This window comes from Crotalus tigris, unplaced genomic scaffold (genome assembly GCF_016545835.1).
Source record: "Crotalus tigris isolate CLP2741 ecotype Arizona unplaced genomic scaffold, ASM1654583v1 scf7180000017753.6788120, whole genome shotgun sequence".
Taxonomy (NCBI): Eukaryota; Metazoa; Chordata; class Lepidosauria; order Squamata; family Viperidae; genus Crotalus; species Crotalus tigris.
In genome coordinates, this window is record NW_024096615.1 from 2,732,792 (window position 1) to 2,757,572 (window position 24,781).

Sequence of the window (24,781 nt, forward strand, 5' to 3'; positions counted from 1 at the left end):
TTTTAGGGCTTCGAAATTTTTTGTGATCAGTCCACACCTGGAAGGGATTTTGTTGCCTTCCAGGAACTGTCGCCACGTGAGTAATGCCCAATGTATCCCATATGCCTCCTTCTCCCATATGGGCCAGTGCTGTTCTGTTTCTGTGAGTTTCTTGGATGTATAAGCACAGGGTTGCAATACTCCATCATCGTTTTCTTGTAATAGAACAGCCCCCACTGCCACATCACTTGCATCTGCCTGTATTACTAAGGGCTTGTCCATGTCTGGATGCCTTAGTACTGGTTTGGCAGAAAAAAGTCTCTTTAGTCTCTCAAACGCTGCATGGCACTCCATTGTCCATGTTAGTGGCTGGCTACGTTTTACTGAGGATGCTCCCTTCGTTTTTAGTAAGTTAGTGAGGGGCAAGGCTATCTGGGCAAATGAGGGGATGAATTGGCGGTAAAAGTTTGCAAAGCCCAGGAAACTTTGTAGTTGCTTTCTTGTGCAGGGTGGTGCCCAATCTAATACTGCTCTGACCTTCTCTGGGTCCATTTCAATGCCCTGGGGGGATATGCAATAACCTAAGTATTCTATCCTTTCCTGGTGGAATTCGCATTTTGAGAGTTTGGCATATAGGTGGGCGGATTGCAGTTTCTTTAAAACTGCTCTGACAAGATTGACATGTTCCTCTTTTGTTTCAGTAAAGATAAGAATGTCGTCCAAGTAAACAAGGACCCCCTTGAACAGGTGCTCCCTTAGAACGTCATTGATTAATTGCATAAAGACTGCAGGGCCCCCTTGTAATCCAAATGGCAAGACTTTGAATTGATAGCAACCCATGGGGCAGTTAAATGCGGTCTTCCATTCGTCCCCTTCCTTAATTCTCACGCGATAGTAAGCTTCCCTTAGGTCTAGTTTAGAAAAAAAATTCCTTTTCGAGAGGTGTGACAGCATGTCTTTCATGAGGGGCAGAGGGTATAAGTTGCTTTCACTGACTGTATTCAGGGCCCCATAATCCACGCATAAGCGTAAAGAGCCATCCTTCTTCTCTCTAAAGAGAACCGGGGCAGCCACTTTAGGCTTGGCTGGCTCAATGAACCCTCTCTCTAGGTTTTTTTAATGAATCTTTCCATTTCCTCCTTCTCCTTTGCGCTCATGGAGTATAATCTGGGCTTCGGGAGTTTTGCCCCAGGCTTGAATTCAATGGCACAGTCTGTGGGTCAGTGGGGCAATTGGTCGTCCTCCAATTTACCCAGAGGTTCCATTTTTTTAACCATTCCATCCCTAGGATCATTGGGAATTCCGTGCCTGGGGTCACCACAAACGTTATGTCCTCCTCATGTTTGCCCAGGGAGAGGTGTATTGGTAGAGCGGTTAGGGTAGCTGGCACCCCCCCCCTGCTATGGATCCATCTAACTAGCCAAATGAGATTGGTTGTTCCAGTCTCCTCGATGGAATGCCCAGATTCCCCACTAGTGTCGGGCTAATGAGGCAGCGGGTGCAGCCAGAGTCTATTAAGGCTTTCACCTTCACGGCTTCGGCCATGGGGGGACTTAATATAGTCACTGTCTTGAAGATGGGTGCGATGCATCCACTTACCAGGGGTTCGCCCTCCGAGCTGTCATCTGAGGTGTCCACACGCCCTGCGGTGTAGGCTGGAGTTCTTTCCCCCTGATGAGCAGAGGTGGAGGGTTCCGCAATTTCCATCATTCTCATGGCAGTTTCTTTTGGCTTAGCTGAAGACTTTCCAGATTTGCTGATTGGGGATCTGTCTGGGTTGTGCTGGGGGGCTTTGGAGCGGCATTCTACAGCTCGATGCCCTTCTCTTCTGCACTTGAAACACCCCATTTGCTTCTTGGCTGTAGCTAATGTTTTCACTGGTTCGTGTGTCAACTCAGGCGGGGGGGCGGCTCCATTGTTTTCCTCGGCGGTGTCTCTTCAATATGTCGATCTCTGCTTCCTCTGCCAAGATGTACCATTCCTCAAGTTGGTGTGGGTCCCCTCGGGACAGGCAAGCGTCATATAGATCATAATTTAGTCCGTCTTTGAAATGGCTAAGGAGGATGTCTTCTGGCCAGTTCAGTTTGCTGGCAATGGCCTGGAATTCTTGTGTATATTCAGCCACTGGGCGTTTGCCTTGCCTCATCGTTTTTATCCTTTCGCAGGCTTTGCGATCAGCCAGCGGGTCTTCAAATCGTCTTCTCAGAGAGGACATGAAATGGTTGAAGTCGTTGAGTTCTGGGGCATTGGAGTCGTGCAAGTTCACCACCCAATCTGCAGCCGGTCTGTCCAGGGCAGATTGCATGATCCGGATGCAGGCTTTGTCGCTGGGGATGTCCCGCCCGTATTCCTCCATGTAGCTGAGGACTTGGGTTAGGAAAAACCCCAAGCATGTTGGCTCCCCTTTGAATTTCACCTCCAACAGCGGACGTCTTGGAATGGATCGGTGCCTCCGTTGTTGGTAGTAGTGTCTTCCGTCCAGATCGCCATCTGTGATTCAGTAGGGGGTGGGGACTACTGAATCAGCAGATGTCCCCGGGGCTGCAGGTTCCACTTCCCCCTTTGCGGCTCCAGGAACTGGGGTGGCCATAGGGCTCAGGATTCTCCTCTCCTAGGGAGCTGAGAGTTCTCTTCATTAGGTCAATAGCTTTCTCTAGGATCCAGTCTGAGTACGGTGCCCAGCTTTCTCCCTCTCCACTTGCGTACATGTATTTCTCCATCTCCTGCTTCCATTCTGGTTGCTTGATCCCCCGTCTCAGGGTCACCTTTCTTGATTCCTTTCCCCACTCACTTTTCTTTCCAACACCCATTGACCAGCGAGGCTTGTGGTCCCGTGTCTCCACCACTTCTTCTCCTGAGGAATCTGACCTCTCGGATCCCAACATCTGGCAAGGTTCCAATTAGGTCAGCGGCTCTCTTTCCAGGGAGTTTTCCCCCTTTCTTGCTCCATTGTCTGACATGGTAATTTTTTGCAAAATCCCCTGGCAAGGGTCTCCCTTCCAGGTGGATTAATTTTGCAAGCCCTGTCTAATGTAAGGACCCACCCCTTTGCATCTTAAGAAGACAGAGCTCTTGGAATAATTCTTCCAACAGGCATCCTTTATTAAGAGAAAATGGTTGCAGGCATTCTAGATAGGACTTGAGGTCCAAGCTCTCCCATTCAAGGTTTTAAGGGGTTTCCTAGTAGCCCCACCCAATCACCCCCTACTTCCAGCGACAGTCTCAGGCATTACATTCCCACCCCCTTTTTCTTACTGCCGGCTGGATGGAGACTTCAGAGAAAACTACATGAAAGGTAATAACCCCCTTTGTTATGATTAGGCCTTTTTGGTGCTATCCACATTCAATCTCCTTGAAGTATACTGAAGGAAGTGAGAGCCATAAAGCCCCTTTGTTCACCCCCTTCCATTCATCATATGACAGAATCCAGGGAAGGCAGAAGTGGGGTTTTCTTTAGTTGATAACTAGAGACGAAATATAATTGGATTCTGACAGTGGGGGCTCAAGCTCTCCCACTCATCCTTCAGAATCACGGATGAAATATAATATTTGGGTGCAATTAGCTAATGTCACACAAGTGACAGACTTTTGTATTCCTGAATCATATGATAATGGAAAATCTATTCTCTACCTGTCTTATACCTTTGTGTGTTCCAGCTTCAGTTTTAAAAAAATTATACTGGTTTAAGCAATTTTCTATCAGACAATGAATTTCATTATGCAACTATGTCAATCTAGGGTCATGCCTCTTACATAATAATAATAATAGTAGTAAAGTTGGAAGGGACCTTGGAGGTCATCTAGTCCAACCCCCTGCTCAGGCAGGAAACCCTACACCATTTCGGACAAATGGCTGTCCAATCTCTTCTTAAAAACTTTCAGTGTTGGAGCATTTACTGCTTCTGGAGGAAGGTTGTTCTACTGATTAATTGTTCTCATTGTCAGGAAGTTTCTCCTTAGTTCTAGGTTGCTTCTCTCCTTGATTAGTTTCCACCTGTTGCTTCTTGTCCTGCCTTCAGGTGCTTTGGAAAATAGCTTGATTCCCTATTCTTTATGGCAGCCCCTGAGATATTGGAATACTGCTATCATATCCCCCCTTGTCCTTCTCTTCATCCATACTGCGCTAAAATTTCAACCAATTCGTTAACCGAATCTGTTGGATAAGATAATGTCACCACCAAATCATCAGCAAAAGCTTTCAACTTATAATCAATCTTATTTATTTTTATTCCTTTTAATCTAGAGGATTCTCGAATTTTAATAAGATTTCCATAGCTAATACAAATAACAAAGGGGATAGAGGACAACCCTGCCTAGTACCTTTTTCTATTTTAAATTGCTCTGTTAATCCCCCATTAATTATAATTTGTGCTGATTGTTGCTGATATACAGCTTTAAGAGCACACAAAAATTTATCTCCAAAATTCATTTCCTCTACCACTTTCAATAAAAATTTCCAATCTAATTGATCAAACGCTTTCTCCGCATCTATAAATATTAAGGCAGCAGGAATTTGATTATTCTTATCCAAATATTCTATTATATTAACCAATTGTCTTACATTATTTTTCATATATCTTCCCGTTATAAATCCCGACTGATCAGTATGAATCAGTTGTTTCAAAACCTGCATTAATCTATTTGCCAATATCTTTGCAAAAATCTTATAGTCCGTATTTAACAAAGATATAGGCCTATAATTTCTAGGCTGGGACAAGCCCTGATCATCCTTTGGAATCAATGATATGAAGGCCCTTTTCCAAGATGGAGGTAACTCTGCTCCCAGCAAAATGTTATTAAAAAGTTCCTTCAATGGTTCTATCATTTCTTCCAATAGCATCTTGTAATAAATTGCAGTTAATCCATCAGTACCTGGCGTCTTACCAACCTTTAATTGTTTAATTGCAGAGGTAATCTCTTCAGCAGTAATTGAAGCATTAATTCCATCACACTGATCAGTCGTAAGTCTGGGGAAATTGGCTTGTTGTAAATAGTTTTCTACATCTGAAATTTGTATAACTTCACTAGTATATAACTTAGAATAAAAATCTAAAAAAGCCTTTTTAATCAAATTTTGTTGATACACCTCTTTACCTTTATAACATATTTTGTTTATAATCCTTGATTTCTGCTTCTTACGTAATTGATAAGCCAACCATCTACCAGGTTTATTTGCATTACAAAATGTATTATACTTCATGTACTTCAAATTAATTGCCATCTGATCCTCTATTAACATGTTAAATTGTTCCTTAAGCAGAGTTATAGAAGCTTTCAAATTATTATCCATTGGATTTGATAATAAAATATTTTCCTTACATTTAATCTCATCTTCCAACTCTTTACGCTTCTCAGTTTGTTTATGTCTATGAGCATTATTCATAGAGATCAAAATCCCTCGTATGTATGCTTTACTGGAATCCCAAACCATTGGCATCGAGGTGCCCTTATTCATATTCCAAGAGAAAAATTCTTTTAAATAACCTCTACATTTCTGTATATTCTCTTCATATCTAAATAAATTCTCATTTATTCTCATTTAACCTCCAAGACCTTCTAGACCCTTTATCCAAAGAAATTTCCAACCATACAGGACTATGATCTGAAAAAAATTCTGGAAAATATCTTAGTATTCTTCACTCTGAAAGAAAAGTCATTAGTAACTAGAAAAAAAATCAATTCTAGAATAAGATTGATGCCTGTCTGAAAAAAAGGTGAAATCTTTTTCCTGAGGGTTACGTTCTCTCCAAATATCTCTGAGTTCCAAATCATCCTTTAAATCAAAAAAAGTTTTCAGAAGTCTAGCCTGGTTACACACTTTAAAAGAACCCTTCTTATCTTTGCTTGGATCCAAAACACCATTCCAATCTCCCATCAATAGTTCAGATTTTGGTGATAGAGGATTGCTCGGGCATTTTCCTCCAGACCGCACCCGATTGAGAAGAAGAGGAGAGGGATAAGTAAGTAGAAAGATGTAGGAGAGAGGGAGGGGAGGAGAGGAGGAGGTAGAAGGAAGGGGGAAGTGAAGAGATGAGAGGGGGACACGGTCTGGGGGGAAATGGGTGAGCAATGTCGGAATTTGTGTGTTGTATTTTAACTTTTTATGTATCTGAATTTTTTTTCTTATGATTGTAATGAAAATAAAATAATAAATTTTTTTTTTAAAAAACCTTACCTACTGTTTGAATTGTTGTAGCACCTCTGTCTTACCTCTAAGCAAGTAGCAAAACCTGAGCTTTCTTGCCTTTTGCTGTCCCTTTCTTCTAATTGCTTTTGGAATATGTACCTATGCAGTACTTCCAAAAATTCTCAAATGTGCCACTGATGGCTTTCTCCCATATAGAATGGCATATGGAGTATTATTAATGGAGGAACTCCAAAGCCTGTTAACTATATAATTAGCAGTCAATATGGCTTCTCCCCAATATGACCTGCTCAAACCAGAATCCTCTAACAATGAATCTTTCATTGTTTGCAAAACACCATTCCTTCTTTCAGCTACACCATTCTCTGCTGCTGTGTAAGTATTTGTACATCTGTGTCTTATCCCCAACTGCCCCAACCATTGTTGGAATTTAATTGACATAAATTCAGTACCTCTGTCAGTTTGCAACTAACACACATTGTCTGTACCTTCTCTCTACAAAACTTACCAACTGTTTGAATTGTTGTAGTACCTCTGTCTTTGCTCTAAGCAAGTAGCAAAACGAATACCTGCTATAATCATCAACAATTACCAGTGTATATTTTGCTCCTCCCAAACTGGCTTGCATAGGTCCCACCAGATCTGCATGGACCAGCTCTAGAGCTCTTTTTGTTTCTCTTGTGCTATATTTACTAACTGGGAATGCCTTTGACTTCGATGCTTTGCATACTGCACAGTCCAAATATGTTTTGCATCCCTTCAAATTTAGCCCTTTTGCAAACTCTTGCATTTGCTGCAAAACCTTAAAGCTTGCATGGCCAAGTCTTCTATGTAGAAGATGAACACAGGAATCATGCTCTGCAACATTCTTCAATATATGGGAACATTGAACCTTTTGTCCCTGCAATACATATAGATTATCTTCCTTTATGCCTTCTGCACAAATATTTCCATTCCTTTTGATGAGACACTTCCCATTTACAAAAATGATCTCAAAACCTTGTTTGTCTAAATTAGACACACTTAACAAATTATGTTCCATCTCAGGTACACAAAGCACATTGGTAAACTTTGATTCCAAATATGGACTTTTTACATCGCCTCTTCCGATGACTTTTGCTTTCTGGCCATTTGCCAAAGCCACAGCTTCTTGTGTTACTGGAAGAAACTTGCAAAATAATTCAGATTCATTAACAATTGTTTGACTTGCTCCACTATCTATTAGCCACTTTTCTCTGTTGTTGCTATAGCAAACTTTTGCAACACCAAAATGTTCCTTTTGCAAATCAGTCTTTTTTGCTTGCACAAATGTCCTTCGCTGCAAATTGTTCCTCTGCAAACAGTTCTTTTTCAGATGTGTCTTTGCTCCACAAATGTAGCAATTCTTTTCTTGTTGAGCCCTCTGCTTGCAAAATGTTTCTTCTTTGGAGACTTGCAGTCTGGACCCCCTCCTCAGGAATTTCACCTCCTTGTGGCTGCTTCTAAAATGGCACTTTTCTTCTTCATTAAGCAAACATGCCTTTAAAGCCTCAAAATTTAAGTCTTGCTCTTCTTTGCACTCAAATATTGCAGAAACTGTGTCCCAGGTTTTATCTAAACTGTTCAACACCAATAAAACCTTCTGGGACTCAGGGAATTTAATCCCACGTTGTTCTAAGTCCAAAAATAAACTTTGCATTTTATTTAAATGCTTTCCACAGATTCACCTGGTTGCAAACAGGCCCTGTAAAGTTTTCTTGACAATTGCACTATATTGCATGCAGAAACATTCACGTGCACAGCTCTCAACCTCAACCAAATCTCCTTTGCAGTCTTTAAATTTGCAACATTTAGAAATTGTTCATCATCTAAATTCAAGATGAGATAGGCCATTGCTTGATCATGACTTTTCTGATCAGCAGCTACAAATACTTGTGGTGGATTTTTTACGATATACCACAGCTCTTTAGCTTTCGGCAAACATTCCATTTTAGCAGCCCACACAATGTAATTCTTCTGGCCCCAACGAGACACACTTTCCTTAAATTCCATTGCAGCCATTCTGCTTATTCTGCCTTGTTCTTATACTTTCTAAACACAGGCAATTTCTTCCAGCTTTAAATTACAATGCAGTCCTTAGTAAGCTCTGGGCCCATAACCTGTTAGAGAATTTTAATTTCTCTGTTGGTGAAAATAAATCAGAAGCTTTCACAGTTGACTGCATTTAGCTGATTCAAAATAACTTCTTTATATTTATATCAAAATATTTACAATACCATACATTCTTCTTTACAGCAACATAACTCAATTGAAGACTTCTTACAGAGAGATACAGAGACAAACCTGAGACTGAAAATTCAGCTTCTAACTCAATACCCTTTTGCACAGACTCAGTAGTACTTTCTTCACATTGGCTGACTGAGTTACCACATGACTCTTCCTGCTCATGAATATTCCAACATTATACTTCAACTTGGTAGTGCTGCTTCCTTTTGAAAGGGCAGAGCTAGTTCTACACATTATTTCATTGTCATAATATGTCAAATAAATAACTGAAGAGGTTAGGTTTTATGTTCATTCAAAGAGCAATAGCTTACCAAATAACTCACTTTTTCCTGGAAGCATATTTATTTATTACATTTATATGCTGCCCATTTCACTTTGAACAATGACTCAGGGCAGTTCTTTAAATGTATAGATTTAATAAAATAACTTATTTTTTACTTATGACTAGAATTATCAATTTTGCTTAACAACTACCATTGCTACTTACTGGTAGGAAAAGTCTTTGAGAAGCACAGGGCTTGAATAATTTCTTCCATTCTGCTGCATTCTCAGTTGGAAATGAGATGGGGTAGAGAGTATAATTAAATTTTTCATTATGTGCCAAATTATCAAGCTGAAAAAAACAACATATTTTAGTATTTTTGTATCAAAAGCAAGATTAACCAATTTCTAACAACTCTATTTCTCATTTTGGTTATTAAACAGTATGTTTTCAAGCCTATAAAATTAAATTAAGATTTGTGAAAGAATAGATAATACTAACAATTTCTTCCCTATTTTATTGGATTTATATGCTACCTTTCTAAAACAAATAGTACTCATTATATTTTACAAAAGGGGTGAAAATATCTTGGTTCAGTCACTACTTGCAATTTATGAAAAACACAGAGAAACAAATCAACATAAAATGTATCTTAAATGCAAATAACTTGTGTTTTAGAAAACAGTGTTTTAAAAAAACTCTTTATGCAAATAATTGGGAATACCAAATAACCAAACTCACAGCTTATCACAAATGCATTTTCTATAAAAAGCACCTTGCCTGTTTTTCAATTTCATACAAGACAGCTAGTATTTGTATATTTAAGGTAAAAAATGTATGGTTCAGCCAGGTACTAATGTTGCCAAACTCAGGTTATATCAGAGGTTGAGACAAATTCAATTCATAGGATAAAGATATCTTCATATTTAAGGCAAGTCCAGAAATCACAATCTCCTGGTTTCTAGACCAGCATTTTAACCACTACACCAAAACTGGCTCTGAGTTTTACATAAATTTAAGAGGCTATGTGTTTCTTATAAGACTACACTTCTATCATGGTGCAAATGTTAAAATGTTATGAATATTTTATAGATAAAGGTAGTCCTTGACTTATGACCACAACTGAACCCCACAATTTCTGTTGCTAAGAATGGAATGGAATGGAATGGAATGGAATAGAATAGAATAGAATAGAATAGAATAGAGCTGGAAAGGGCTTTGGAGGTCTTCTAGTGCAGCCCCCCACTCAAGCAGGAGAACCTATACCAGGAGTAGGCAACCCAAAACAGGCAAAGAGCCACTTGGACCCGCTTCCCATTGAAAACAAAGCACTGGGAGCCGCAAAACCCTTTCAGTGGGAAATGGGTCCAAGTGGCTCTTTGACTGTTTTGGGTTGCCTACCCCCGGTATAGGTTCTCCTGCTTGAGCGGGGGGGGGGCTGCACTGTGTGTGTGTGTGTATGTGTGTGTGTGTGTGTGTGTGTGTATACACATGCATAACATACACACACAGGGCTTTTTTCCTCATAGACCTTTTGCATAGGGTAGGCAAGGCGGGTTGTATGACGTGAGTTTCGGCACCTTTTGGGGGTTTTTTAGAAAAAAAGCACTGTTTGTGTATCTATCTATCTATCTATCTATCTATCTATCTATCTATCTATCTATCATAACAACTGAGGGAGAGGGAGGACGAGTGAGGGGCAAACCTCCGACAGCAATGTTAGGAAGGATAGGGGCAACAAGGAGGAGAAGGGATGAATCTGGGGGTGGATTAGCGAGCAGACCAGCTGACCATGGACAGACAGTATGGGGTGGTAGGATGTGTCAGGGGGAATTGGAAGCAACAGGGTTGGTAAGGACGGAGTGTATAAAGCTGGAGATGCGTTCGGATCAGTGTCAGCAGGGGGGAGGTGACAATGAGGGGGCATTAGGAATGCCGGACCTGACCGTATGACCCAAAACATGTAGGACAGGGATACCAAACAAGATAGGATTAGCCAAGAGGGGGAAGGAGGAGGAAAGAGATAAAAAAGGGGGGAGGTTGGACTTGGAGAGGAGCCGGCGGATAGTCCAACTGACCGTAGCAGACAGGGCAGAGAGACGGAACACAATCGTGCCCACGCACAGCCAGGTATGAAAGGAAATTGGGGGAGATAAGGCTAACAAGGACGAGAGGGGCTGAGCCTAAGAGCAAGCCTATAGGCATCTCCACCGGCTATGGGCAGATGGAGCAGAAGGATGAGGCATGATGGAGCGTGCGCACACCCAGGGGTGGAGGGAAATCAGAGAAAAAAAGGCTGACAGGAATGGATGACGGAAGACAGGAACAGCGTGTAGACCAACGGGTTAGAAAAAAAGGGAGCGCTGATGGCAAGCCTTTTGGAACACTGGGTCTGAATGCGCAGCCTGGAATGAGCAGGAGGGAGCAATTAGAGAGCACACTGGCAGCAAAGATGTTGGGAGGGAGGAGATTGACAAGGATGAGAGAGGGGAAAAGTGTGGAATTGGAGTGCAAAAAAGAGAAGGCAGGACAACCAAGGCAATTACAGTTAATCAGGAAGGATGGCCCTATCACATAGGCAATGAGTAAGCAGTTAGACCAGCAAGGTGTATAAAAAGAATCTCCCCACCCCAAGCCTCAGTCTTAGGACGCTGGCAGCGGACCAGAGAAAGCTGTTTCTTTTAACATTGTTTTTATTGTTTTTAAATATCTTTTTAGCAATAAACAACTGGTTTATACCTCTCCCAGAGATCGAAGGTTGTGTTATTGAACAAATATGCCCGGGATTCACATTTTGCAGCTATCAAGGACACACACACACACACACACACACACACACACACACACACACAAAATAAAGGAAAAAAAGGATATATGCAGTATTATCTTCATTTTAGATGTCAAAAGGTTCTCTCTCTCCCTCTCTCTCTTTGTGCCCTTGGTCTGCCAGTCCTCTTCGCCCACTTTTTCTTTCTCTCTCTCTCTTTCCTCTCCCTCTCTCTTTCTTTCTCTCTTCCCCCTCTCTCCAATCTTCTGCTCACCTGGCAAGCTGGCTTCAAGCTGTTCTCCAACAAGCTCAGGGGTAGGCAACCTCAGCTCTTTTATGACTCATGGACTTCAACTCCCAGAATTCCTCTCTCCTGCCCTTCCTGCTGAGACGCAGCCAAGGCAGGAGCCCCACCCAGTAAGCTTTTCAGCTCGTCAGAGAACATCGTAAGTCCACTCTCTTTTTTTACACACACACACACACACACACACACACACAGAGAGAGAGAGAGAGAGAGAGAGAGAGAGAGAGAGAGAGAGAGAGAAGGGAAGCGCAAGTGCCTCTGTCTCTCTCTGCAAATGGAGAAGGCTCAAAGAGCCACATGCAGCTCCAGAGCCGCAGGTTGCCGACCTGTGATCTATACCATCTCAGACAAGTGATTGTCTAGCTTCTTTTTAAAAATCTCCAGTGATGGAGCGCACACAATTTCTGAAGGCAAGCTATTGAGGAAGTTTCTCTTTAATTCCAGGTTTTCTCTTTTTAATCAGTTTCCAACCATTATTTCTTGTCCTGCCCTCTGGTGCTTTGGAGAATAATGTGATCCCCTCTTCTTTGTGGCAGCTCCTCAAATATTGGAATACTGCTATCATGTCCCCCCTATTTCTTCTTTTCTTTAGACTAGCCAAACCCAAGTCCCGCAGCAGTTCTTCATATGTTTTAGTCTCCAGGCCTTTGATTATCTTAGCTGCTCTTCTCTAAAAATTTTTCAAACTCTCATCATCTTTTTTGTGATATTGGGACCAAAATTGGCTGCAATATTTCAGTGGTCTTACTAGGGTTTTATAAAGTGGTACTAATGCCTTGTGTGATCTTGATTCTATGCCTGCTTATACAACCCAGGATTGTATTAGCTTTTTTGGCTGCTGCTGTACACTGCTGGCTCATGGTTAAGTGATCATCCACTAGGACTCCAAGGTCCCTCTCACAATTACTGTCTTTAAACCAATCTGTACTTGTACCTTTGATTTTTCCTGCCTAAATGTAAAACTTTGCTTTTCTCCACATTGAAACTCATTTTGTTGGATAGGGCCCATTGTTCAAGTTTGTCAAGATTTTTTTGGATCCTGAGTTTGTCTTCTGGGGTGCTGGCTACTCCTCCCAGTTTAGTGTCATCTGTGAATTTGATGAGTTCCCCTTCAATTCCCTCATCTAAGTCATTTATGAAGATATTGAAAAGTACTGTGCCTAAGATGGAACCTTGTGATACCCCAGTGCTTACTACTCTCCATGTGGATGTAGTGCCATTGAGGACTACTCGTTGAGTTTGGCTTGCCAGCCTGCTACAGATCCATCTGGTGGTGAAGATGTCTATTCCACCTTTTTCTAGCTTACCAAAGAGTAGGTTGTGGTCTACTTTATCAAATGCCTTACTGAAGTCTGCGTATACTATGTCCACAGTATTTTGCTGGTCTATTAGTTTAGTCACTTTGTCGAGGAATGAAATAAGATTGGTTTCACATGATCGGTTTTTAACAAACCCATACTAGTTATAACTTTGTTTGCTTCTAGTTGTTCTCAGATCTGTTTTCTGATTATCTTTTCTAGAATCTTCCCAGGTATTGATGTTAAACTGATTGGTCTGTAGTTTCCTGGGCCCATTATTTCCCCTTTCTTGAAGATGGGAACCACATCAGCCCTTTTCCAATCCTCAGGTACCTCCTTGGTGCTCCAGGAGTTTTGAAAGATGTGGTGCAATGATTCTGAGATAACATCTGCTAGCTCCTTCAGAACTCTGGGATGTAATCTGTCAGGCCCCGGTGATTTATATTCGTCAAGGTCGAATAGATGTTCTCTTACCATTTTCTTGCTTATTTTAATTTTTGTTTCTAATTTGTCTTTTGCAGTGGTTTTTTGATATGTTGGGCTACACTTTCTTTTTGTGTGAAGACTGATGCAAAGTATGAGTTAAGCAGAGAGAAAGAGAAATAGTTAGTGAATTTTGCCCCATTTTTCTTGCCACAGTTAAGTGAATTACTGCAGTTGCTAGTTAGTAACACAGTTGTTAAGTGAATCTATCTTTCCCATTGACTCTGCTTGTAAGAAGGTCACAAACAGTGATTATCTGACCCCAGGACACTGCAACTGTCATAAATATGAGTCACCAAGTGTTTGAATTTTGATCACACGATCATGGGGATGTTGCAAAAGGTTTAAGTGTGAAAAATGGTGATAAGTCATTTTTTTTCAGTGCCGTTGTAACTTCAAATGGTCACTAAAAAAACTGTTGTAAGTCAAGGACCATCTGTACTGGATAGCCTGATAACCTTCTATAACAATTTCTAATTACTCATTTTCTTTTCAACTTTAGAGTTCAAAGAACTGGAGACCATGCAATTGCTGAATACTATAGTGTAGCTCCACTTATGACTGAGAAGATAGCAGGGGTTCAACACATTCATCAGAAGGTCACAGTATACCCAAATTACATGCTTTTTGCTCTTGGAAATATATTGTTTTCCAGTTATAAAGTAAAAAAAAATACTTCACAGAATATAGATCTTGGCAGATTTAGATACTGAAAGCAAGCAGACTTAAGTTTAATGGAAAAATACAAACAATACAAGCTTAATCCAAGCATACATTCTTTTATGAATACTTACTATTTCTCTGAAGTCACTGTGTAATGATTCCTCAGCAAAAATATGAAACTGAAGACTTTTGATGCTGAAAATAATAGCTGATTTCAACATAGTAACAGTTTCCTCCAATCTTTCACCACAGGCTACCACCGCCAAATGCATCCTCTCAGAAAGCTGAGGCTTTGGAAAATCATATCTGATGCAAAAAATACAATAAACGTTTCCATGGAGACAATATTAAATGTAAATATTCTATATTACATTTGAAACAAAGATTCTTTGTTCAAGTTAGTCATTAATGTTACTTAACCTTATCACAATTTGAGAAAAAGTAGTTATGACAACCAAGAGAATGACAAAGATGTATTTCCTAACTTATTAAAGTTTTTAAGTCATTTTTTTGTAGTTTTAATTCTAAATATACTATAAAAATATATTTTCTTACCTTATCTGCTCATAAACTTTTATTTAAAAAAAGCAACTCATTTTTGTCAAAGAATATTTTAATAAACACATTTGGTTGAGAATGCAGCCCACTTTTCCATCTTACAACAAATTGTAATATTTTCTTATATTAGCTTTTATTACTATGTTTTATAGCCTATACCTAACAATCTCATTTCCTGCTCGTAACATAAATGCTTTGCTGTAAAGTAAATAAACCAAGAAGCAAAAGTAAAATCAATTGCAATACTAATAGCCAGAAAAAAATTGTCAATGTACATACTGTAGACACATGAATCTCTGTAATACCCGTATCAAAATAAATTCCAATAAAAATAAAAATGTTTCAGACAATAGATTATTAACCTTAAGATGTAAATAGTAAATATATAATTAGGTGTTATTAAATTGAGTAGATATATCATCAATTGAAAGGTAGTCAAATTCCAGTACCAAAATTTCATTAGTATGTGAATACTATAAGAAAGTCCTGGATGCAATTTATCAGTTCGATACTCAATACTTCATTCTTTTTAAACTTAGATTTATTCTTGAAACTTTAATGAACACCTCACCATGTATTTTATGGATTAGAATGTTTTTTATTTAAGCATTAATTTCTAGCATCTTCTATTTATACACATAAGAACAGAGGTATAAAAATAGTTCAAATACTTTTTCTTTTAAAAATCTGAATGCTTAACTGTTGCACTGAATTGAATTCAAATATAAAGCACTCTGTCTTGTGGTAAAATGTTAATTCAGTTCCTGAGTTATCTAGATAGCTCCCAAGCTGTAGACATTAAGAGGGCTACTGAAGACTTGGCTGTATCTCCCAGACTGTGGGATAGGTTGATGGTGTAACTCATTATATGGCTTCTTTGTTCATGTCTTCGTGGTGTTTATTTTTGTATTGTTCTCATCTTTTTAACTGTAAGCTGTCCAAAGAGTCAGGCAGCTTTCAAACTGCTAAATGAATGAATGAATGAATCAAATCCCTTTAGCTTGATAATAAATCTTAAAAGAGTGTGGAACCATGGCTCCATAGAGGAAAAGGTTACAAAGAATGCAGTAAAGAACAGGATCCAACCTAACTTACTCTCATAAAAGAGCTTTGTAACTCATGTAGTTTCTGGCTTTTCTGTTAGTCTTGGCCCAACTCTGTTAGAATCAGATTTTAAACAAAGCCAAAATAAAATGCTTTTACTGCTTTTATTGTTTGGTGAGCTGTCCAGAAATGTGGTTCCTAATGTGTGTGTGTGTGGGGAGGGGTAATGTACTGTATGTATGTAACAGGACAAACAGGAAATCCTAGCAGCAACAAATCTTATACATACTGTTTTAAGTGTATTTGAGCATTGTTGGTTACTCTTAAATAGGCAAACATCTGAGATACAGTGAAACTTTTTGGGGTTATTTTGAAAGGAACATTTTTGGCTTCCTGTATTCCTGCCAGCATGATGTAAGATATCATCAATATGTTGACAATATCTGGGTTTACATCTTCCACCCAAGCGATACCAGAGATTCTGTCTTGGTGTCTGGAGGTTGTGGGGATTGGATGGGGAAGAACTGGCTTCAAATCAATCCTAGCAACACTGAGTGGTTTTGGGTTTTACAGCCACTTCAAGGATTTTCCATCTTTAGTTCTGTTTGGGGGCCACACTACCTCAAGCAGAAACACTGCACAATTTGGGGGTCCACCTGGACTCCAAACTCCTGTTCAATGAAAAGGCAGCAGCTGGGGGGACGCTTTCCACAATTTTGTGTTTCTGCCAATTCAACCCTTTCTTAGATAGCAAGGCCCTTCTCACAGCAATTCATGCCTTAGTCAAATCCCAAATGAACTTCTGCCATATACTTTACATGGAGCTACCCTTGAACAGAATCCAGAAGTTATAGCTAGTAGATAACAACTCAGCAGTTATGTGCATTCCTTAATCAGTGTACATTACACCTTTGTTCTGTGAGCTGCATTGGCTGTCAGTATGTTTCTGGTGCTGGTTGTAAGCTTCATGGCTTAATCCAGGTATATGAGAGATTGCCTCTCAGGAGAGATTGACCATTAGATCCAAAAGGAGATGAATTCTCTGGTTTTGATTTTTTAAGGAGTGCCAATTGATGGGGGCCAGGAAAAGAACTCTTTCTGTTGTGGTGCCCACATTTTGAAATATCATTTCCACTGGCCCTGATCCTGTTGTCCTTTTGCAACAGTTACAGACATGGTTTTGTCACGGGGCATGGGAATCAGCGGGTGTGAGTGAGTCTGTGCAATGATTGTGCTGATCTGTTATTGGTGAATTTGTTTTTAGCCCAACATGTTGTTGTTTCTGTTTTTTATGCTATTTTAAATATTGTTAACTGCCAAGATCTATTCCTCATGACTCTGTTAGAGCAAGGAGGAAAATAAAGGATATATGACACAACTAAACCATAGTTCCACTATTAAACACCTAATGTTATATAATTAACCAGAAGTCATATTGTGCAAATCACAGATTAATATGATGTACAAAGTGGCCTATAAATATGAGTGTTGAAATAATCATCATATCCCTAAAACAAGGACACATCACAATAAACCGCAGTAATTTTAATGCTACTACAATATTTTTGAAACTTACAAATCTTTATTATTCCACTAACTAAAAATGGTGATATTTTATAGAAAAATATAATTCTGAGTTTTGTCTATTAATTTTGCTTCAAGGACATTCATTACATTTACAGCCAAAGACTTTGTATACTTATCAACAGGCATACCTCGTTTGCTTTTAAAAAACTTTTGTTCCTATGTAAGCATGTACAGAATTACAGCTTCAAAGCCGAACTACGTGGTATGCTGCATGATTCTTTTTTTTTTTAACTGAGGAAAGAGAATTCAAATACCATTTTATTAGTCAAATCTCTATTTGTTTTCATGACCAGCCCAGACAACTGTCCACTGTCACTTGGGGATGAAACAGAGAAATACCTATTATTTATTTTCTTATTCTAATTATAATGCAATATGAGTCTATTAGAAGCTGGGTACTAATACCCTTCATGGATTACTGCCTTGTCATGGCGAAGGGGCTTGCGTAATTCAGTGAAGCTATGTGTGATGACCCAGGGCCCCGAACGGAGGCAAAGCACTTAGCTGGTCAGAATAATTGTCTTTGTAAGCACAATGTTCAACTGCCAATGTTCACCCAACAGCCCCCACATATGCTGGCACAAGTTCAATAAAACAGTCAACGGAGTTAAACAGTTCTTTAAAGTAAAACGGATAATAAAGTATGATCTTTTCCACGCCCAGCTTGCCTGTAACCTGCAAATTGCAAAACTGAGGACAGCAAGGAGAACTCAGCAGGAAACAAACTTGATCCAAAATACAAAGAATCCAGATACAAGAGCTCACATCACAAGAGTTCACGTTTGTTCCCGGCAAATGCCCCACCCCACAGCGTCTCCTTAAATATCTACTCTCCAGGTGTGCCTTGTAGAGTGGGGCATGACACTCTCCTCCCGAGCAAGTGAGCCTGCCTCCATTGTTCTCTCCTCCTCTCTGCTCTCCTTGCTCTGGGATCTGGTGGGGAGGGGCCTTGCTCCTCACCTGAGCTCTGCCTTCCCTGTTCCAAACTTGAAGGGCCCTGGCCTGCTTCAGCCTGTTCCTCTCCACAGTCCTCCGAAGCCACAGACACCCCCTCCTGGGCCTCAACAGGGAACTCCATGTCGAGTCAGGCTCGGATGGAGGCATGACACTATGAGCTATGCCAGGGCTTTTCAACCAGTGGTACGGGTACCACCTGTGGTACATTGGCACCTGGCAGGTGGTACATGACCATCCTAGAAAAGTGGTAGTGGGGGAGGGGAATGAACTGAACCGGTGGCAGAACCACACAAGCCTGAGTGAGAGATGGCTGTCAGGGCTCAGCGGAAGTACCAGGATCAGCACCAGGATTCAGCTGGAGCTCGGCACTGATCCTGGAGCTTCTGCTGAGCCCAGAAGAAGCGCCGATCAGCTGGAAAGCAGCACTGATACTGGCGCTTCTGCTGAGCCCAGAAGAAGTGCCGATCAGCTGGAATGTTGCGGCATCTTCAGGGTCTTGTGATTTACATTCAGATGCTTGGCAACTGATTCATATTTATGACAGTCACAGTGTCCCACGTGCTGCAACTACCCAGCAGATGGGGGGAATAAAACGTGCTGCAACTACCCAGCAGATGGGGGGGAATAAAAACCAAACACTCCCCCACCCCACCCCCACTGCCAATCCTCAACAGAAATGCTCACAACAATGAAAACCTTGGACAGGAGGAAGAGTGCGGCCGGGCGGTCAGGCAGGTGCCTTGCTCGGCTGTGCTTGGAGGGGGGCACTTTTTCAGTGCCATTGTAACTTCGAACAGTCACTAAGTGAACTGTTGTAAGTCGAGGACTACCTGTACTTTATCACTTTTTTCCTTTTTTCGGGGGAGGGGGATCATCAGGTTTTTGACACCTTGCTACGCGACTGGTGGTACTCGGATGTTGCCATATCCTAATAGTAGTACAATGGGTGAAAAGGTTGAAAAGCCCTGAGCTATGCCATGCAGGGCCACCCAAGACGGACAGGTCATAGCAGAGAGTTCTGACAAAATGTGATCCGCTGGAGAAGGAAATGGCAACCCACTCCAGTATCTTTGCCATGAAAACCCCATGGACAGTACCAAAAGGCAAAAAGATATGATGCTGGAAGATGAGCCCCTCAGGTCGGAAGGTGTCCAATATGCTACTAAGGAAGAGTAGAGGGCTAGTACTAGTAGTGCCAGAAACAGTGAAGCGACTGGGCCAAAGCCGAAAGGATGCTCAGCTGTGGATGCATCTGGTGGTGAAAGGAAAGTCCGATGCTGTAAAGATCTATTATCCATAGGTACCTGGAATGTAAGATCCATGAATCAAGGTAAGCTGGACATGGTCAAACAAGAGATGACAAGATTGAACATCGACATCTTAGGAATCAGCGAACTAAAACAGACAGGAATGGGTAAATTTAATTCAGAGGACCATCAGGTATACTACTGCGGGCAAGAATCCCTCAGAAGAAATGGAGTAGCTTACATAGTCAATAAAAGAGTAGGAAAAGCAATACTGGGATACAATCCCCAAAATGACAGAATGATCTCAGTGCGAATCCAAGGCAAACCATTCAATATCACAGTCATCCACGTCTGTGCCCCAACCACTGGTGCTGAAGAGGATGAAATTGACCGGTTCTATGAAGCCCTACAGCACCTTATAGAATCAACACCAAAAAATGATGTCCTTATTATCATGGGGGATTGGAATGCTAAAGTAGGAAGCCAAAAGATAACTGGAATAATAGGCAAGTTTGGCCTTGGAGTACAAAATGAAGCAGGGCACAGGCTAATAGAATTTTGTCAAGAGAATACGATGGTCATAACAAACACTCTTTTCCAACAAACCAAGGGACGACTCTACACATGGATATCATCAGACAGTCAACACAGAAATCAGATTTACCATGTGCTCTGCAGCCAAAGATGAAGAAGCTCTATACAGTCAGTAAAAACAAGACCAGGAACTGACTGTGGTTCAGATCATGAGCTTCTCATTGCAAAATTTAGGCTTAAATTGAAGAAAGTAGGGAAAAACACTAGGCCACTCAGATATGAACCCAATCATATCCCTGATGAATATATAGTAGAGGTGACAAATAGATTTAAGGAATTAGATCTGATAGACAGAGTGTCTGAAGAACTATGGATGGAGGTTCGCAACATTGTACAAGAGGTAGCAACTAAAACCATCGCAAAGAAAAAGACATGCAAGAAAGCAAAATGGCTGCCTGAGGAAGCTTTTTACATTCCAATTCCAAAGAAAGGCAATGCCAAAGAATGTTCTAACTATCAAACCATTGCACTCATTTCACATGCTAGTAAAGTTATGCTTAAAATCCTACAAGCTAGACTCCAGCAGTATGTGGATCGAGAACTTCCAGAAGTACAGGCAGGATTTCGAAGAGGCAGAGGAACTAGAGATCAAATTGCCAACTTACGCTGGATCATGGAGAAAGTTACGGAGTTCCAGAAAAACATTTACTTCTGCTTCATTGACTATGCTAAAGCCTTTGATTGTGTGGATCACAACAAATTGTGGCAAGTTCTTAAAGAGATGAGAGTACGAAACCATCTTATTTGTCTCTTGAGAAACCTATATGCGGGTCAAGAAGCAACAGTGAGAACTGGACATGGAAACACTGATTGGTTCAAAATTGGGAAAGGAGTCCGGCAAGGCTGTATTCTGTCGCCCTGCCTATTTAACTTATATGCAGAGCACCTCATGAGAAAGGCAGGGCTAGATGAATCAAAAGTTGGAATTAAGATTGTTGGAAGAAATACCAACAATCTAAGATATGCAGATGATACCACTCTAATGGCAGAAAGTGAAGAGGAACTAAAGAGCCTCTTGATGCGGTGAAGAAGGAGAGTGCAAAAGTTGGCTTGAAACTCAACATTAAGAAAACCAAGATCATGGCATCCGGCCCTCTCAATTCCTGGCAAATAGTTGGGGGAGAAATGGAGGTAGTGACAGATTTTATCTTCCTGGGCTCCAACATCACCACAGATAGGGACTGCAGCCAAGAAAATAGAAGATGCTTGCTTCTGGGGAGGAAAGCTATGGCAAATCTAGACAGCATACTAAAAAGCAGAGACATCACCCTGCCAACAAAAATACGTAGAGTCAAGGCCATGGTTTTCCCAGTTGCAATGTATGGCTGTGAAAGTTGGAATATAAGAAAGGCTGAGCGTCAAAGAATTGAGGCCTTTGAACTATGGTGCTGGAGAAGACTCCTGCGAGTCCCCTGGACTGCAAGGCAATCAAACCGGTCAGTCCTAGAGGAGATCAACCTTGACTGCTCTTTAGAAGGCCAGATCCTGAAGTTGAAACTCAAATACTTTGGCCACCTAATGAGAAGGAAGGACTCATTGGAGAAGAGCCTAATGCTGGAAAGATTGAGCCAGTAGAAGAAGGGGACGACAGAGAATGAGGTGGCTGGATGGAGTCACTGAAGCAGTAGGCATGAACTTAAATGGACTCCAGAAGATGGTAGAGGACAGGAAGGCCTGGAGGAACGTTGTCCATGGGTCGAACACAACACTAATACTGGCAGTTTTTCCATAGGCAGACAAGGAATAAGCAATGACCTAGTCTGAGATCTGGTTTTTAAAAATCCAGATAAACACAAAATGAGAGCAAAGATAGATTTTTACCATTTCAATCTAAAAACTCAACGTGAACAGGGAATAGAAATTAGACACAGATGTAATGTATTGCAGGGAAAAGAGAAAAGGGTTGTTCAGCTCTGCCAGGGCTAACATTTGTCTATTCAATTATACCTCTTTCTGTTGATCTCCAACCAATGGGAAGAAAACAAAGGATTCTATTTTTTCCTCAAAAACATATTTCATTATTTTAAATTTTGACTAAAGTTATCAGCAGTAAATTTTCAATTAAAAAATTAAAAAGCCACATAATTACAAGTATAATTACATAACTAAATATATTACAGACTTTATTGCTTTAAGAAATGATCTTAGTAACATTATATATTTATAGAAACAATCCTCCACCCCAATTTGGGACCCTTTCTTAGACTGATTAGATTATAATTATTACAACAACCAGTTAGTATGCATATTTTAAAGCAGAAGTCTCCAACCTTTTTGATTTGGTGGCCCGGAAAGGGAGGCAGGCCTCACTACGTGTGCATGGATAAATGGGCCACACATGAGTGCATGCACATGTGCAAACGGCTGCATGCGAGCGCATGCACACATGCAAACCAAGCTGCACAGGCGCAAGTGCTGCAAATGGGGTAGCGGTAGCACCGGTGGGATGCTCGGGGTGGCACTAGCGCAGGTGGGATGCTCGGGGCAGCGCTAGCACAGGTGGGATGCTCAGGGCGGCACTAGCGCAGGTGGGATGCTTGGGGCGGCACTAGCACCAGTGGAATGCTTAGGGTATTGCTAGCGCCGATGGGATGCTTGGGGTGGGGTGGCGCTAGCAGTGGCGGGATGCTCCGGGCAGCGCTAGCATCAGTGAGATGCTTGGGGTTAGGATGGCACTAGCACCAGCGGGATACTCAGGGTGGCGCTAGCATCAGTGGGACGCTTGGGGCGGGGTAATGCTAGCACTGGCGAGATGCTCGCGTGTGCACTCATGTGAGCATGCACTGGCCATCCCTTCATGTGGCCCGGTGGCCAAGTAGGAGCAGCCCGGTGGTGGGCCGTGGCCACAGGTTGGGGACCCCTGTTTTAAAGTATATATTATGTAAAGAAATGCATAATTTAAAAATGGGAACCTTTTTAAAACAAATTAAATCAAAATAACCTCCATGTCTATTAAGCGTAATGTGACAGAAAAAAACCTAAAGAGTTGGGTAATTGCTCCAGCATTTTTCTACCTTCTGCAATACTTATTAGCATGTCTAAAATTAGCTAATTGAGGAATTAAGATTGTGCCAAAGCCTACCTATGGGCAGCTTCCCAAAAGCAGTTCTTTCCACAAACATCAGAGGGCAGCATCCAATAGGAATTCCAGTAAGATACAGAAATATTCTTACACCTAACAGGGTAAGATAGAAACAATCCTTTATGAATATTATGTTTTATCATTAGAGATTGCTGTGGAATATTTTACTTGCTCCTTAAAGAACAGTAATTACTAAATGATAATGCTGGTCTGTGACTGTAATAAAAATTGACTGATTGATTACTAAATGATCTGTTCCATTCCTTGAAGATATGTTTGGGAGATAACCGTCGAGGAGTCTGCAATACCTCCAGGTTTTTATGGTCAGTCCAGACCTCAAACGGCTCACTCACCCCCTCCAACATATGAACGCCATGTTGCTAGGGCCCACTTCACTGCAAACACCTCTTTCTTCCAAATAGCCCATGCTCGTTCGGTTTCCATTAGCTTTCGGGAGGTATACACACATGGCTGAAATGCTCTCTAACTATTTTGCTGGAGTAAAACTGCCCCTACAGCCACATCAGCCTGCACCACAAACGGCTTTTCCAGGTCTGGATGTAGCAACACAGGCTCCCTCGCGAACAGGAGTTTCAATGCCTCAAAGGCGCGTTGGCACTCTGTTGTCCAGGCCAACGGTTGTCCAGGACATGGTTTTGTTGTGGCTTTTCGAGTACGCAACAAGTCCATCAGGGGTAATGCCACCATGGTGAAGGAAGGAATAAAATGTCTATAAAAATTGGCAAACCCCAGAAAACTCTGTAATTGGCGGCGTGTCTTCAGTGTCTGCCACTCCAGTACGATCCTCATCTTATTGGGGTCTATTTTGATCCCTTCTGCCGAAATCCGATAACCCAAATAATCCAGGCGTGCTTGATGGAACTCACATTTTTACAATTTGACGTACAACCGGGCTTGTAACAGCTTTTGCAATACGTCGTGCACTAACCTAATGTGGTCCTCCATGATCTTAGTGTATATAAGAATGTCGTCCAGGTATACAAGTACCCCGCGGTACAAGTGCTCATGCAGTATCTCATTAATCAGTTGCATGAACACCGCGGGGGCCCCTTGCAACCCAAAGGGCATCACCCGGAACTGGTAACTACCCAAAGGGCAGTTAAAGGCAGTTTTCCATTTGTCACCCCTCTTTATTCGCACCCGGTAGTATGTTTCCCAGAGGTCCAACTTTGTGAACACTTGGCCTTGGGACAAGTGAGCCAGAAGGTCCTTCATCAGAGGAAGGGAGTACATATGCTCAACACATACCGCATTGATACCGCGGAAGTCTACGCATAGCCGTAGAACGCCATCTTTCTTTTCCTGAAAGAGAACTGGCGCTGCTATCTGGGATTGGGCCGGCTGGATGTACCCTTGGGCGAGGTTCTTATCGATGTATCGCCGCAAATCGTCCAACTCACAGGGGTCATAGGATATATGCAGGGTTTTGGTAGTTTGGCCCCCAGCAGTATATCAACAGCACAGTTCATTGACCGGTGGGGCGGTAAACTATCACATTCCTGCTCACTGAAAACTTCCGCTATGT

At 41.4% G+C, this 24,781-nt stretch overlaps 1 protein-coding gene across 6 annotated transcripts in view; it reads right to left on the reverse strand.

Annotated features, from left to right (window-relative positions):
- Positions 1-24,781, reverse strand: part of GXYLT1 (glucoside xylosyltransferase 1) — a 64,136-nt gene that overhangs the window by 12,604 nt on the left and 26,751 nt on the right. For 4 of the 6 annotated variants that reach the window (XR_005556391.1, XM_039340680.1, XM_039340681.1 and 1 more), the window contains 3 exons: positions 23,236-23,328; positions 14,298-14,472; positions 8,877-9,002 (listed from right to left, as the gene is read on the reverse strand). Coding sequence is in view for 5 of the 6 variants with exons in the window: in XM_039340680.1 (XP_039196614.1) it covers positions 8,877-9,002; positions 14,298-14,472; positions 23,236-23,328 (394 nt within the window). In the remaining variant the exon portion in view is untranslated. The remainder of the gene's footprint in view (positions 1-8,876; positions 9,003-14,297; positions 14,473-23,235; positions 23,329-24,781) is intronic. The other 2 variants (XM_039340682.1, XM_039340683.1) reach the window with 1 other exon arrangement.